Source organism: Solanum verrucosum, unplaced genomic scaffold (genome assembly GCF_900185275.1).
Source record: "Solanum verrucosum unplaced genomic scaffold, falcon-dt-bn FXZP01000142.1, whole genome shotgun sequence".
Classification (NCBI taxonomy): Eukaryota; Viridiplantae; Streptophyta; class Magnoliopsida; order Solanales; family Solanaceae; genus Solanum; species Solanum verrucosum.
Genome location: NW_026020259.1, coordinates 445,622 through 462,603, shown reverse-complemented (window position 1 = coordinate 462,603; position 16,982 = coordinate 445,622). Strand labels below are relative to the sequence as shown.

General features: G+C 33.4%; 3 protein-coding genes across 3 annotated transcripts in view; all 3 read left to right on the top strand.

Annotated features, from left to right (window-relative positions):
- Positions 1-16,982, top strand: part of LOC125833420 (probable LRR receptor-like serine/threonine-protein kinase At1g67720) — a 91,440-nt gene that overhangs the window by 38,265 nt on the left and 36,193 nt on the right. The gene's annotated exons all lie outside the window — the stretch shown is intronic.
- Positions 570-3,302, top strand: LOC125833427 (60S ribosomal protein L4-like). The gene is made up of 2 exons (XM_049512576.1): positions 570-1,743; positions 2,972-3,302. Exons 1-2 carry the CDS (start codon positions 637-639, stop codon positions 3,083-3,085), a joined length of 1,221 nt encoding a protein of 406 aa, XP_049368533.1. The 5' UTR covers positions 570-636; the 3' UTR covers positions 3,086-3,302.
- Positions 9,393-12,542, top strand: LOC125833426 (ethylene-responsive transcription factor RAP2-7-like). The gene is made up of 9 exons (XM_049512574.1): positions 9,393-10,084; positions 10,204-10,229; positions 10,313-10,343; positions 10,557-10,644; positions 10,748-10,893; positions 11,148-11,251; positions 11,359-11,498; positions 11,606-11,716; positions 12,090-12,542. Exons 1-9 carry the CDS (start codon positions 9,606-9,608, stop codon positions 12,327-12,329), a joined length of 1,365 nt encoding a protein of 454 aa, XP_049368531.1. The 5' UTR covers positions 9,393-9,605; the 3' UTR covers positions 12,330-12,542.

Here is a 16,982-nt window from a genome sequence, read left to right as displayed (position 1 = left end):
TGAGTTATTTTTATCCGTATTTGATACAAATATGGTAAAACTTGAAATAACAAATTTATACAAATACAAATATCTAAACCTTAAACAGTTTTACAAATCATTTTACACAAACTACATTATACCAAAGTAATACAAATTTCGAAAACTACACGATTATACAAACTTTAAAAAGTTATACAAAAAAAATTGAATGTATCTGATGATCAAACTGAAAAATCAAAGGAAATCACCGTCATATAACAAATACAAATCAAACGAAGAATTGTTAGTGATGAATTATACAAACTCGAACCGCAACCCATGTAATTAACTCTAAATGTTAGTGGCAAATTGTATATTAGCTAAATTGTAACTATGTTAACTAATTAACTAGTATATGTTTGTTTACTTGCGTAATTTCCTCTAAAAAATAACATTTTTGAGAATATCGATCGATAGAATTGGGTCGAGTGTCCATGTTTACTACAAGAGTCATGAGCTTGAGCCCAACATCTCATTCAGGCTTGGCCCATTTCCTATATCTCTTCTTCTCTAAATGCTATATATTCACATTTCAGGTCGAAACCCTAATTTTCTCTTTAAGGTTTCACTCTACACTTCTACCGAAAAACCCTAGCAGTCCCCCCCCCCCCTGCAATGGCCACCGCTGCCGCCATCCCTACCACCACCGTGCAAAGCCTGGAAAATGATATGGCCACTGACAGCGCCGCCGTTCCCCTCCCCGCCGTCATGAAGGCTCCGATCCGTCCTGATGTGGTCACCTACGTCCACTCCAACATTTCCAAAAACGCCCGACAACCGTATGCAGTGTCGAGGAAAGCCGGTCACCAGACATCTGCTGAGTCATGGGGTACCGGACGTGCTGTGTCACGTATCCCTCGTGTTCCCGGTGGTGGTACTCACCGTGCCGGACAGGGAGCTTTTGGTAACATGTGTCGTGGTGGACGGATGTTCGCTCCAACGCAGATCTGGCGCCGATGGCATAGGAAGATCCCTGTTAACCAAAAAAGGTATGCTGTTGCTTCAGCTATTGCTGCATCTTCCGTTCCTTCATTGGTTCTCGCTCGTGGTCACCGTATTGAATCGGTCCCTGAGCTACCTCTCGTTATTTCCGATTCAATTGAGGGTATTGAGAAGACTAGCAATGCTATAAAAGCTTTGAAGCAAATTGGTGCTTACCCAGATGCTGAGAAAGCTAAGGACAGCCATGCTATTCGCCAAGGAAAGGGAAAAATGCGTAACCGTCGTTACATTTCCCGAAAAGGTCCATTGATTGTGTATGGAACTGAAGGAGCTAAGCTCGTGAAGGCATTCAGGAACATTCCTGGTGTTGAAATCTGCCATGTTGATCGTTTGAATCTGCTCAAGCTTGCTCCAGGTGGTCACCTTGGTAGGTTTATTATCTGGACCAAATGTGCTTATGAGAAATTGGATGGCATTTATGGTACATTCGATAAGCCATCACTGAAGAAGAAGGGATATTTGTTGCCAAGGCCAAAGATGGTGAATGCTGATCTTGCCAGGATCATCAATTCTGATGAGGTGCAGTCCGTTGTTAGACCAATCAAGAAGGATGTTAACAAGAGGGCAACTTTGAAGAAGAATCCATTGAAGAACCTGAACGTATTGCTGAAGCTCAATCCTTATGCAAAGACTGCCAGGAGGATGTCCCTTTTGGCCGAGGCACAGCGTGTCAAGGCCAAGAAGGAGAAGCTCGACAAGAAGAGACATCAAATTACAAAGGTATAATCTTTATAAGTTTTGCCTAGTCTTATAATTCGCGATAATCTAATGCATACATTCTGTCATAGTTTAATAAGTAATTGCAACTATTTGTTCATAGAATCATGTTAAACTAGGAAAGAAGTGAATGATCAAAACAAGAAAAATCAAATATTTGCCCATAGAGTTGTGTTTAGTATTGATGTAGGTAATGGAGGAGTACTAAATAATAGTATGATTAATAACTAATCTTGGTTTTGTTTTGATTAATAATGATGTGGCTTTTGTGCTATTTATCCCTTGTGAATAGAATTTCTGAATCTATTAGCTGTGCTATGCAATTGTAAGAAATATACCACTGTTTTTGTAAATGGCAAACCTTAATTATTAATTTGATTATGTGATTATGTGATTATTTGATTAGTTGATGATATATCATTTGGTTCAGTTGTATTCTGCTCCTTATAGTATGTCACTTAAATGTGCTAAGAAGATGCTTATTACTATTGTAGTGATATAAGTATAGGGATAGGTTTGGTCATGTTGTGCTCCGTTTAGTAAGTCACTTGAAGGTGCTAAGTAGATGCTTATTACTATTGTAGTGATATAAGTGTAGGGATTGGTTCAGTCATGTTCTGCGTGTTCTGGATGCTTATTACTATTGTAGTGATACAAGTATAGGGAAGATTTCCTTTTCGGGCTTTTAGCTAAGATCAAGTGTTACGTGCATTAGAAGCTTCAATCAAAGCTGTTTGAATTGTGTTTGGCAATTATGTGAATTTGGTTAAGTGTTGAAAAGTTTCTTAGATGCTTGGGAGATTAGAAATGGTAGTGTTACTTGCATTAGAAGCTTCAATCAAAGCTGTTTGAACTGTGTTTGGCAATTATGTGAATTTGGTCAAGTGTGGAAAAGTTTCTTAGATTCTTCGGAGATTAGAAATGGTATTTAGATAGTAATACAAATGTTGCTTTAATGCTGCCTGCTTCTACTGTATTATTTAGTGGCCACATATGAAAGTTTCTCATATGCTTGAGAAGCTCCTCTTATCCTGTTTATATTTGTGTACAAGTATGCGGAATCATAAGATTACACTTGCATAGCTCTTTGTACTAAACAACATCTTACAGGTGTCTCCCATTTTGTGTCCTCTATAAAGAACATTAGTGAAACTGTGCATAAAATTTCTGAGCTGTATCATGCTCTACAACTTCCGCTGTTTTCCTGATTCCATTTTTTTGGTTGTTGCAGGAGGAGGCATCAGCTATCAGGGGTGCAAGTCATTCGTGGTACAAGACCATGATCTCAGATTCCGATTATGCAGAGTTCGACAACTTCACAAAGTGGCTCGGAGTTTCTCAGTAAAGGGACTTTACTTTTATGAACTCATGTTAGAAAGTTTTTTGTTTAGTCTGTTGTTTTGTTCTACTTTACTGGCCCAAGACATGAAAGATATTGAGTGGGAGGAAAACTACGGGCGCGTTGCCTGGCTTTCCCTTACCTACATTTTGAGTTTTCATTTTAGCTGGAGTATTACTCTACATGGTATGGAATTAAGGATTTTTATGGAGTAGTTTGTTTTCTAATATTGCATGTGGGATTTTATCTTTCTTCTGCTGCATAGCAGATTGACCTTAAATAGAGACATCCCATTGGTTTTTGAACTGAAAAATCCCAATACCACAAATGTTCACACACCTAGATATAGTTTCATTGATGTTGTATATTATTATTGTGACTATACCATTAGTTGTGAATCTAAATTGTCTTTGTTCACTCAAAGTTATCCTCACTTCTTAGTTGGAATTAAATAATTTAGGGGTATTTTTCGTCTTTTTAAATAAAATGACTAGATGGTAGAATGAAGAAGAGAGGAGTAGGGAGTGTAATAATAATAATATTGATGGTATTTATAGTGCTCAAAGAAACATAGAATGATCAATTTTGTTGGAGTCCAAAAGGGCCTAATTAGGCTTGGCCCTAATATCAAAACCATGGAGCGAGCCCAGTAGCTATTTCGTTTTCTTCAAAGGATGACTGCTTATAGGCCCACCTTCTAATTCGTTGTGTTCTTAACATATGTGATTGATTCTTCGAAATGTAATTTGACTATACATACAAGTTCATGTCGTTATTTGTGACTCGTAGAAATCGGAATCATGACCAAGGTATTGATAGTTGGATGGCGATGGATATAAACGAGAAGATTTACATGACTATTTCTATATGTAAAAGAATGTATGAAGTCGGCTCCATGAGTACATGTATAGAGGTTCAAAAAGTGTTTAGGTAGTAGCCGAGGTTGTTTTCCATAAGCTTAAAAACTCTAGTTTCTTTTTGTTTACGTAAGTACTCTTGGAACCATAGTCAAGTACAAAGCACCACTCAATATTGCATTAAGGCTTCTATTGCATCAATGGTGGAAATGGAGAGCAGGCTTCAAAATTGCTCTTTTTAATTGACATTTCTTACTATTATATTTTACAATGTTACAAACAAAATATTAAACTCTCATTTAACGTTTGTAACAACAATAAAACTTTATTTACATAATTTCTAAAATATCTTTATTGTTCTTTTAGAAAGTTGCAAAGTTACAAACAAAATATCAAACTCTCATTTAACGTTTGTAACAACAATAAAACTTTATTTACATAATTTCTAAAATATCTTTATTGTTCTTTTAGAAAGTTGCAAAGGATTTTCCCTTGCAGAGGGTATATCGAAAACAATCTTCTACCTTATAGAGATAAGATAAAATATGCGTGTATTCTATCCTCCTCGAACTCCACTTATGAGATTACAAGATGTTTTTATTATTCTTATTCACTAGGGAGATAAGTTTGTATTCTAATATTGAGTTGTCAACTTTACTTATGCTTGTCTAGTTTCTTTTTCATCTCTTTTCATGTCAAAGATAAGAAATGAAGTGTTGAAGAAACACAATTATGAATTTATATTCGAATCAGACAATAGTAAATTTCAAGGTGAATAGTACAACTTTATTTGATGAGGGCAAATATATTCAATACATCATCACTTCTTATTAATTAAAATTAAAAATTAATAAATTGAAATATTCCATTGTGTGCCCAAATATTATATTCTACATTTGTAGCCTCAAGCAATTTGAGGAAACCCTTTTGTTTTAATTTTTGGTTCATATTTTCTTATGGAGAGGTAGGTCCAGTCCAAGCTTGTGCGGTAATATAAAAAAACGATGTTTTCAATGCTTTTGACATTAAAAAATACGTAATAACAAAAAAAAGAAAAATTAAATTTTTTTTCTAGCCAATGATAGGTTTCCTCGTCTAAATGAAATATCTTAATCACAATAGGATTTTAGTGTGGATATATAGATCGATGATGGACTCTCTCTACTTTTAATCAGATATCTAGAGTTCAAACTTCGAACATTTCCCACTTAAATAAGTCGTATTCGATGTAAATTTGAATTAGTCGAGTCAATGTATTACATATACTACCAAAAAATTCCTTTAAAAATCTACTTTTTAAAATATTATTCTTTTAAAAAACCTTGTCTTAAAACTCGATCATATGATATTCCATTGCTACTTACCTAATTTGGAAGATGCATATATAGCCGAATGGATGTGATGGGAATGGAGTACCTCTACTTTTATTATAAGTCTCGAGTTCAAATCGTACCTCGAATATTTTCAACTTAAATAGTCTTATATGATGTGAATTTGCATTAGCCACGTCAGTGCGTTACAAATCCTAATTTTTTTAAAAAAAAAATCCTTAAAAACCCATCTTTTTTTAATTTTAAAAAAACTTGTCTTATACTCTATAATAAGAAATATTATGGGACGGATCCCTCCATTATCAAATTCAAATTGCGAGCATTTTCAATTTAAATGAGTTTTATACAACGTTAATGTTTATTAATCGGGTGCATTAATTATACTAAAAAAATCCTTTAAAAATATGTATACCTTTTTTAATTTATAGACTATGCAAACAACCTTAACTAGGTTTAGAGGAATAAACCTCATCATAATTATTCCATGAATTAGTCAATTTAAAGAAAAAAAACAAATATTAGATGACAATCTCATACGGCAATTGGTTATTTTTTTCTTACAAGAAAGTTCATTCTTGTTTAGTACATTATTATTTAAATTAATAAGCCTTAAAAGCAAACATAATCGTTTTACACTAATTAAGAATTAATTAATGACTTGATGTGATTAATGACTTCTTAAACATATTTTCTCCAAGTAGAATGACATTATGAAGATATATTGGACGAACAATATATTCAGTATAATCATTTGAGAAGAATAACATATTTCATTCCCACCTTATAAACACATAATTTTCTTATGATTTTTTTATTATTATTAATATGAAAATTCTTTAACTAAATTTATCTCCTCTTTAAATGAATAATTAATGAATGCATGTCTTCTTAGAAAAAAATAAATTAAAGTTAACAATTTTTAAAAGTGACATATTTTTGACCAAACAATGATTGTCTATCTTTTGAAACTTTGACGGCAATTTCGAACTTATCTTATTAGTATCCTATAAAGTTATTAATTTGAAGAAAAAGAAAAGATTATCAGATAAATACATATATATGAATTTTTAGAGCCTAATGTAGTTTTAAGTGCTATTTTTAAATTTATCTTTTGATGGCTAATGTAACTTCCTATTGCAATTTTTAGAATTTAATGAGATTTTTCCTAATGTTTTTAGTTTTAAAAAAATTACGATTTCCGTCAATCGAATATTTAGAGTTGTTAAATATTTGATTGAGACCAAAATTACTCACTTTTAATAAATTTAAAGGATAATAATAATTAAAATCATACTTTATGAATTATTTGTATGCTCCCAAACATAATGGACCATTTTTTTCTAACATTAATGTAAGATGATTACATCATTATATTGTTCACACTAATTACAACAATAATGTTATATTCACGTAATCTCATAAATAAGATTCAGATAGAATATAATATATGCAAATTCTTCGTACATTAAACTTTTTATATTCTTAGTTCCTTAGTGAAATTTCGATTTTCACCAATGCCTCCATAGCCTCCTCCTTCACCATACCTACACTCCAACATCATTTCCTCACTTTCATAATGCTTATCTAGATTTTACATAAATATTTTATTTTAATGTTGAACATGATTGATTTTCTTTGTGTGTTAACCCTATATGTTCTGAAATTCTTAGTGAAAATTTTGAACCGCCACTATCTCCAATCTCCATAACCTCCACCTCCACCACCCATACACTCTATAAAGCTTGTCTAGATTTTACATAAATATTTTCCGTACATGTTGAACCCGATTGATTTTCTTTGTGTTTTAACTCTTTACATTCTAAATCCTTTATTGAAAATTCTGATTCCGATCCACCACCATCTCTATAGCCACCAGTCACCACCTCCACCGGTCCATACACTCCGACATCCTATCCTCACCTTCGTAACGCTTATCTAGATTTTACATAAATATTTTTTGATATATTATTTTATTTATTTATTATCTCTAAACATGAATTTTTTTAAAAATTTAAATATTTATAAAGGAAAAAAGAATTGGTAACAAGAAAATGACCACCGGTTTACACAAGGCATTACAAACATGTGAACCTCTCAGTAAATCGTTGGTCAATATGTGGTCACTAACGCGCCACAAATAGGCGCGTGTGCACTCTCTTTAATTAAGCAATTAAATGATTAATTAATTAATTAATCCCTTTATGTTCAAAGGGTATAATAGTATTTTCCTCTTTTTTTTCTTTTTCTGTTGTCTGGTCATTTATTTCCTTTTTTCTATCATTTCCCATTTCAGTATAAAATCATTATTGTCTTGTCACTTCACCTATGTTGTACAGCCCTATCATCCACAAAACAATTATTAATTATTATTTTTTGACTTTAGGATAACACGTAATCTCTATAATTTTTGTCATAGTATTTGAATTTTGGGTAAACATTTTATGTGCATTGGGTGAATCTCCCATTGTGTAATAGTCAGTAAATTATATAGAGTATGCAAACCGCATTAGAAAAGTCTTTTGCGACAGACTTGACTCAAAAGGGATTGAAGAGGGAGCGATCTCAGGTCATATGTCTAGATGACTACCCTACAAACCAATTGAGTCATCCTGAAAGACAATTATTATAGATAATTAATAAATAAATACTTGTATTGCTTTTTCATTTAAACTAGTTTGACTTGACACAATATTTTCAAAAAAAAAAAAAGACTTTAAAATTTATGGTATAAAATATGTTATAGATATGTGTGTGTTGCGTGTGACATTTGTTTTTATTTGAATAAATTATGGTATAATAAAATCACAATTATTACTAAGTAGGGGCGGACTCAATGTCCTATGTCACATTCATCTAACCTCAATATTTTCAACTCCAAACTTACTTTTATATGTAAAAATTTAGTAATATTGTAATAATTAATAGATATGAACTCATAACTTTAAAAATATATGACTTGAATACTAAAATCCATAATATAAAGCATATGATTTAAATATAAGTACACTACAAATTTGTTTGTTTAAATGGTTGACATTTTCACCATCGATCGGTAGATTGAGAGTTCAAGTCTGTTGAAAGGTAAATAGAAACACTATTGATCCTCCTAGGGTGTACTCAGCTAAATTAAATAAGCAAGAAAGGACCACTAAAGAATGTGATGCAGCGGTTGAAATTGCTCATTTCTTAATCAGAAATCTCAATTTTAAGTCCTGAATATAGAAATATTATTGATAGGGAGCACTACCTCCGAATAATCCCTACATTGCACAATACTAAATTAATCAAACTCATATATCCAACACCGAATAAAAAACTTTTTAAAGCATAAGTGACTATATAGCACGCGCCATTATACAGCAGCAAAACAAATTGCAAAAGAGAATCAAGAAACAGAAAAGAGAAAAGTCTATTGTTGTTTTTTCTGCCAGCAGTAATATTATTTTTATTAGAATTGAAAAGTAATTCAAATACTTCAATTTTTTAACTTACATATTTGTGACATGATATATATTTTGAAAAATGTTATCAACTATATAAAAAAAAACTTGAATTTGTAAAATCTTACGTCTAGATCTACACTAAAAATTACAACCTAATAATGTTGATTCTACTCCTCTAAAGTAACTACTTATTTTTTAACAGTAGAGTTCAGATTAATTTACGAGATATTCTTCTGGAAAAAAATATTCTTATATATGGTAAAGTCCAAACTCTTTATATTCATGTCGAGGGCCTTTCATTCATTAAATCCTAGCGAATAATGAAGTGATTGAAAATCACGAGGTCGTTGGTGATGATGGGAGGTGATAGATATTTCGTGAAATTATTCGAGATGCGTGAAAACGGATACAAACACACTAGGATCGTTAAAGAAAAGTTAATGTACGAGGTCATTGATGGTGATAGGAGGTGATGGATATTTCGTGAAAAATAATTGAGATGCGTGAAAACTGATACGAATAGTAGAATAAAAAGTTAATGTGAATACTTAATTCACCTAGTATTTCCTTTAATATAAATTTTGGACACCTCCACGCACAAAACGTTTCTCCATTGTCACTCTCTGCTCAAACTTCTTCTTCTTCTCTCTCTATAAATCCATGGCCGGCCAAAGCTCCATTTGATTCCATTTTCCCATTTGTTCTTCTACTTCGCCTCTCCCCCCCCCCCCCTCGAACCCATATCGTCATTTTCAGCTCCTATAAATGCCGATGTCTGCAGCGACCCCTTAATGTGAAACCCCCTTTTTCTTGATTCTTCTTTGTATTTGAGCTGATTGTTGTTGTTTTCTGCTTTTTTGCTGAAATTGAAACGAGGGTATACGGTAATTTCGAGATGTTTGACCTTAATCTTTGTTTCGAGGAAGATGCTATGGAAACTGTTGCGACGTCGGGGAAGCTGAAGGAACTGTCATTTGGGCAAATTGAGAATTCCGGTACATCGAATTCATCTATTGTGAACGTGGAAACATCCAGTACTGCCGGCGATGATGAGCTCATTTCGTGTTCCGATCAGCGCACTGATGGGTACGCATTTGAGATTCTCAGAGCTGACTATGAAGGGAATGGGTTTGTGACTAAGGAGTTGTTTCCGTTAACCGGTGGAGAATCGGCAGCGCCGCTGTCGCAGCAGCAGCAGTGGTTGGATCTCTCGGGTAATTACAGTGGTGTTCCGATGGAGCAGAGAATCGTTGTTGGTCCACCACAGCTGAGACAACAGGTGAAGAAGAGTCGAAGAGGACCTAGGTCCCGGAGTTCCCAATACCGCGGTGTCACATTCTATCGGAGAACTGGACGATGGGAATCTCACATCTGGTCAGTTTACTTCTTGCAAATTTTTTTCCAGATAACTGTTGTGTTCGGGCTGGGCTAGTTTGCGTTCACCTCGACTAATGAGCAAGAAACTAACTTATTTGTTTGATGTATTATGTCAGGGATTGTGGGAAACAAGTTTATTTAGGTAAGCAAAAATGTGCTTATTATATACTTTGTTCATGAATTGTTTCTAACTGGTAATGCTTAATTTGGACATTTTTCTTATAGGGGGATTTGACACTGCACATGCTGCTGCTAGGTATGACATAGTAGTTTATGTTGCTCGGACTCTTCATAACTGTCGATGGGTGCGTGTCGGATTCTCCAAAAGTGGTGTATTTTTGGAAATTCAACACGGGTGTGACATCGAAAGTGAAGAGTTTGTGCAACTTAGATAATAGTAAGAATGCGTTTTATTGTTCATCGAAAGTGAAGAGTCCACATAATTGTTAAATTTTCCTATTAATTTCAGGGCATATGATCGTGCTGCGATTAAATTTAGAGGACTTGATGCAGATATCAATTTCAATGTCAGTGATTATCATGATGATTTAAAGCAGGTATGTGGGATAGCTAGCTAATGAATGAACCACCCCTAGTCTGAAATTCTCAGTTAGGAAACTGATTTTGGTTGACTGTTTATGTTTTGTGAATGGTGTATAGATGGGGAACTTTTCTAAGGAAGAGTTTGTGCACATACTTCGACGACAGAGCACTGGTTTCTCTAGAGGAAGTTCAAAATACAGGGGAGTTACGTTGCACAAATGTGGACGATGGGAAGCTCGGATGGGGCAGTTTCTTGGAAAGAAGTGAGTAACCACTTATCTGTATTATCGGTGATATAGCTGTTTAAACGCTTTCTATGTCATTGCACTGATTGTATGAAGTAGAGGGAATATTGTCTCATTGGATGTATGCCTGCAGGTATATCTATCTTGGACTGTTTGACAGCGAGATAGAAGCTGCAAGGTCCAATGATCAAAACTTGACTCACCTCTCCCTTTTATGTTATAACGTTTACACTTTCAACATTGACTGGACTTGGTCTTTTGCTGTTGTTCAGGGCGTACGATAAGGCTGCTATAAAATGCAATGGAAGGGAGGCAGTCACCAATTTTGAGCTAAGCACATATGAAGGTGAATTAAGTACTGAGGCTGATAATGGAGGTAGTATGTTTAGGCTTTCCCACATATTTGGACTCCGTTGTGATTGTTGCCTCTTTTTAGTCTCGTATTTATCATGTTGAACGACATATTTTTCCATCCGTATGCAGGTGCAGACCATAATCTTGATCTAAACTTGGGAATAGCCCCCTCTGTATCCGCTGATGACCAGGGTGGCAACACCTGCCAAACGGGAAACTATGTAGTCCAGTGTGCCTCAAATGGTTTGCCTGGATATAGAGGAGCCATGGTAATTTCGAGTCGATGATTTTCATTCAGATTCTTTCGAGTCATTTACTTATGAGATGTCTGACAAAGGAAGATTGGTTATTTACTTAGTTATACATCTTTTTGCAGAACATTCCTACTACCACAATGGGAGGTAAACTGCTTCACGGCCATCAACTGCTAACTGATCGCCCTCTGCTCTGGAACGGAGTGAACACCGGTATCTTTCCCACATTGAAGGTATATTCTTTGTCAAACTTAGTTGATTATCGTAATTGTAGCATCCATTGTCGAGTAGAAGTCCTAGTTACATGGTGCTTATTTTGGTTTGATACGAAACCAGAAATATACTGTTCCTTAGCTAACTAAATAGGAAGCTAGTTGTTTCTCTGTCTCACCTTGTTTCTATATTGACGTGAACCACATCATCTTCAGTTATCATTCATAACTTCGTTAGGACTTTCTCCAGCATATATGCATGCATATTCAGTTTTCTTATCCAATAGCTTTAAGAAGACAAATGTGTTGCTGTCGTTTGTAACTACTGTTTCTTACTAGCTGAAAATGTAAGAAGTGTGAAAATTTGATCTTGAGACGATGAATGCTCGTGCAGGGAACAGCATTAGGGAAGGGTATAGAAGTTGATTCTTCACCAAATTGGACGCGGCAAGACCAACATCCTTATTGCGGGAGTCCTTCAGTGCCACTCTTCTCTACTGCAGCATCATCAGGATTCGCTAATACAACTACAGCTGCTGCTCAGCTACCCTGCTTTTCCAATGGAAAATTACCTTACCAGCATTCACCATCACTTGCCAATATGAACTTTGCGCATTATTACTGCAGGAGCTGAAGCGTAGTTAGCTATTAGATCAAAAGTACCTAGGCGATATCTTTTCTGGATATTGAATTCTAGTTTCCTTCCTTAGGAATGAGCCAGTATGAAACTTGATAAATTTGCTGTACAAAAAGTTTCAGAACAGCATTTTTTACATTGCTTCGACAACTCTGACTATTATTGAGAATATTCATTTGGAGCTTCTTGCTCAATCATGTTCTTTCATATTCTGCTAGTAAATCTTTTAATGAAGGTATTGATTCTGTTAATGGCATTTGCAAAGATTGAGTACATTGAGGAATTTGAATCTCCCTTATTTTGCTCAAGCATATATATGAGTCTACCACCTCTGAGGAAGGAGTAGGGTCAGAGTACACTCTACGCTTCCAGACCCCACTTTGTGGGAATATATTGAGTATGTTGTTGATGTACATTTGACACAAGTTCTCGACATAATCAAGGAACCTTTTGCTCATATAACTATTTGTACTAGATAATGCATTAAGATGCATCTTAGGATAACATGACCTAAGTGAAATTAAGGAGTGAGCAAAATACCACTACATGAGCAAGAAGTTCACACCATACGAAATCCGCTACTCCTTGCACATGTTGTGCCTTGGCTTGGGTAGCATAGAAGTTTAAGATACCTACCTCTCAACATGCACCATTTACCTTATCTCAAGAATGGATCCTTTGAAGTACATCTTTCAGAAATCTATGTCTACAAAAAAAAAAGGAAGCTTAGATATTTTTTTGTGTGTCTGGACGTACATGGCTAAATAAATGAGTGGGCATCAATATTATTGCATATAATACAACATGGAATAGTGAAAATTTTGTCTTGTTGCTTTAGGTTATGATGAACAAGTACTACTCTATCCTAGGCTTTGCTATTAGTAAAAATCAAAGAGTAGTACTAAAACATAGTAATACTAGTAGTGAAAATAAATTTGTCCATATTTGTACAACAATGATACTATATTCAGTATAAATTTACGAGTGAAGTTTGAGGAGGATGATGTGTACGTAACCTTACTCCTAACTTGTGAGTAAAGATAGAGATGTTATTTTCGATAGGTTTTGTCCAAATTTGTATTATGTAAGAAAAAAACTGACAAAAACCTACTCTTTTTGTACTACTTGCCATCTTGCTGGACTAATTATTTGATTTATGGAAAGTGACTCTATGCCAAGATTTGTGTATTGGTAAAGATATTTTAGTATTTTTCTACCTCAAAAAGAACAACATAGAATTTTGAGAATAACCTATTCAAATTTTTTTTATATGAATTAGTTTTTATTTGTAAAATTAAATCTTTTCCTTTTAAAAAAATGAAAAATAAAATATTTCCATCACAAATATAAGTACTCAAACTTATTGTATACAACTCTCATTTATATGGTCCACACTGAAATGTGTAATTTTGTTGTGCTTGAAAAGCATTTGAGAACTACTAGATAGTTCTAGGTGCAACTTGCAAGTGGTCCACTCTCCACCTTTTTACATGCTTTTATATGAGGTATTTTTCCACTTACTAGCATCTCAAAATGCTATTAAGGCTCGATTATATTTAGATTTACATTGGAGATTTTTATAATACATATGCAAAATTTGAACCAAAATTAATAGGTTCGGATTAGTGCACTACATTATTCCCCTCAAATTGGCAATCCTTAATCATTATCACCAATTCACCATGTTCGGGATTTCTCTCTTGTATCCTCTCGCAAAGATGAATTTAAAATTTAAATATTATATAGGATTATGACTAATCATAGTAGAGATTATTTAACATTGAACATTCTATTTTTGAGTTCAAATTTTACATATCAACAACTCATTTGTTGGATTTACGTTTGTACTCTTTTCATAAATATATAAAATTTGAACTAAAATTATTGCGTCGGAATGCACCCATAGGCCATGTGCTAGTCAATTTATGATCAATATTTTCACATGAAGTATATTTGAAGTAAACTCAATAGAATAGTAGGTAGTAGTAAGAAAAAAGTTTCATAGGATTAAAAGTGGAAGTACAAGTAGCATCAACTATCACATCTAATTACTGATCCAAAGCCCAAGGAGAATGCTGTTTGTAAGTTTACTAATACAGTCTCCACTGACTGATATGCAATTTACTCTACTCACTAATCTAATCTAGATATAGAGTCATTTAGCGTGAGATATAAGATATAATAATCTCATACACAAATTGTAAATTTATTTTATTTTGTGTTTGGTTGAAAGTATTTTGGAGTTCTAAAATTATTTATATCTTAGTGATAAGATTAGTTATCTCATATGCAAGGTGAAATAACTTATCTCAGGATAATTTATTTTGAGATAATTAATTTTTGAATAACTTGTTCTCAATCAAACGACCACCATACAATTCAAAATTAGGAATATATATTATTAGATATTTGGTCTCAATTTATATGATATTATCTGACTAATATATAATTATCATTTTTTTTTTATAAATCTAAAATAAATTTTAGAGATTCATTTAACTATAAACTACTCCTTTGTTTACTTTTATTTGTCAACCTTTTAAGAAATAATGAATGAAGTGCATATACAAATAGGAAAACTAAGCAAATGTCTCATAAATACCATTCAAATAATAAAATTTCACCTTAGAAATATTGTTGTGTGAATGAAGTGAAAAAATATGATGTATTTTATTTAAATTGCAATAAAGATAAAATATATTATGTGATTTTTATCTATTTGTTTAATCTTAAACATGTTGGATTTTTATACCTATATTGATAAAAGGTAACTAGTAAAGTATTCTAGATTTGTTCAAATTGATCCGAACATCAATATTATTTAAAATGTTTATAGGAAAAAGTTACGTGGCTTAGCTAATTGTTGAGCACCATAATTATCTTTTATAGTGAAATATTAAGCAAGTTACAATAATTACATAATATAACGATAGTTTGGTGGTTTTATGATAGATAAGTATGGATATATTTACCAACATGGGTTGTAATGCACTGGTGAGAGTATTTCACCCTTAACCAGAGGTCTCAGGTTTGAGTCTTGGGTATGGAGAAAATCCTGTTAGGAGCTTCCCTCCGAATGGGCCCTGCAGAGCGCGATCTGATGGATATATTTATCTACGCATGTATATAATTTTTTCACTATTCATATGCACACACATATAGTGCATTTTTATATATGTATGGATATAATGTATTTCATTAAATCAAAATTGTATAAGCGCGAGTACTAACATATTTCATTATTATTATGACTATCAATACAATGTATTCCGTTGTTTTATGAAACCGAAAGGCAACTACGATTCATAATTAAGTAAAACCTCATTATTCTCACGAAGCTAGACGCAAATAACACTATTTATGGAATTTTCCCAAATTAACAAAAAAAGAAGATAATTTTAGAGTGCTTATTAAGTTTTACACGCATTTCACTGAAATTAAGCGCGTGGGCTAGTAAAGGTTAAAAAGGTAATTTCAAGGGAAGTAAAGTTCTGTTGTAGCCAAAAATGGAAGGCCCATGAATATACATTATACCTTAATGGGCTGGGCCCAAAATAAAACATCAATTTAAGGTCCTGTCACATCACTACTTTTTTTTTTTCTGAAAAAAAATAAGACTTTTTTGTTTTTACATAAATTCTAAACATCAAACATGAGAGGTCTCTTTATTGTTTTCTTTCCCCACACCAACAACCAAGAAAAATTAATTTTTTTGTAATTTTATGAGTGGAGTCTACGGTGGAAAGCGTGTACGTAGGTTTTACCTCTATCTTGAGAATGTAGAGAGGTTATTTTTTATAAACCCTCCATATGACTTAAAATATAACTAGATATCAACAGAAGATGTGGTGCAACGAATGATATTGCTTCTTCCTTCTCAAGTTCGAGCCTTGTATATGAAAAGATCTTTGGTAGGGAGTGTTTCCCCCCGAATGAAGCCTTACATAGTGCTTCAATGTGAATTTCAGACACCGCATGAGAAATCAGATGACCTGTTTTGAACCCCCCCCCCCCCCCACACATTTGATTTATATGCACATTTTTTTGTTGTTGTATATATACCGATTTTGAATATGCGATGTCTGAAGTTAGGTATTAATGAAGTTCATGTATTCCTACCAAAAGTTCAAACAAAAATAGTTGGCCTTGAGTCGTTTCCCTTGAATTTATGTTATATATGACTAAAGTCCAATTATTTTTGTCTAACTTCAATAATTATGTTTGAACGTTAATTATATATCCATGAACTTCGGACAAAAATGACAAAAGGTAGGCAATAAATTCTCAATAGGACATGTAAGAGTTGTGTTTATTATTTTCTTTCCCAACAAACAACAACCATAAGAGATTCATTAAAAATCTGTTAGTTTTTCCTATGTTTGCTATGGTAAATGGGCCTATGAGTTCACTTTGGGCTGACAAGAATCAGAATAGAAATGGTTCATGGGCTTTTCTCTTTTCTCCATTGGTCCAAAAGGGAAATCATTAAAGAAACATTCTCTCAACTTCTTTTTAAGAGATGTTTGTATATTGTATAAAAGAAGTATCTTTTGAAGTGTCATTTCTTGTGTTGTTGTTTTGACTTGATAGTTGTTGTCTTTTGACAACTTTATTGTTTTTATAATATTCTTACATGTATGGGGAATTGAT

Coding starts and splice junctions, on each gene's coding strand:
- LOC125833427 (XM_049512576.1), top strand. CDS start 637: ATGGCCACCGCTGCCGCCATCCCTACCACCACCGTGCAAAGCCTGGAA. Junction 1,744..2,971: donor AGAGACATCAAATTACAAAG/GTATAATCTTTA, acceptor TGGTTGTTGCAG/GAGGAGGCATCAGCTATCAG.
- LOC125833426 (XM_049512574.1), top strand. CDS start 9,606: ATGTTTGACCTTAATCTTTGTTTCGAGGAAGATGCTATGGAAACTGTT. Junction 10,894..11,147: donor GGGCAGTTTCTTGGAAAGAA/GTGAGTAACCAC, acceptor GCTGTTGTTCAG/GGCGTACGATAAGGCTGCTA. Junction 11,499..11,605: donor CTGGATATAGAGGAGCCATG/GTAATTTCGAGT, acceptor ATCTTTTTGCAG/AACATTCCTACTACCACAAT.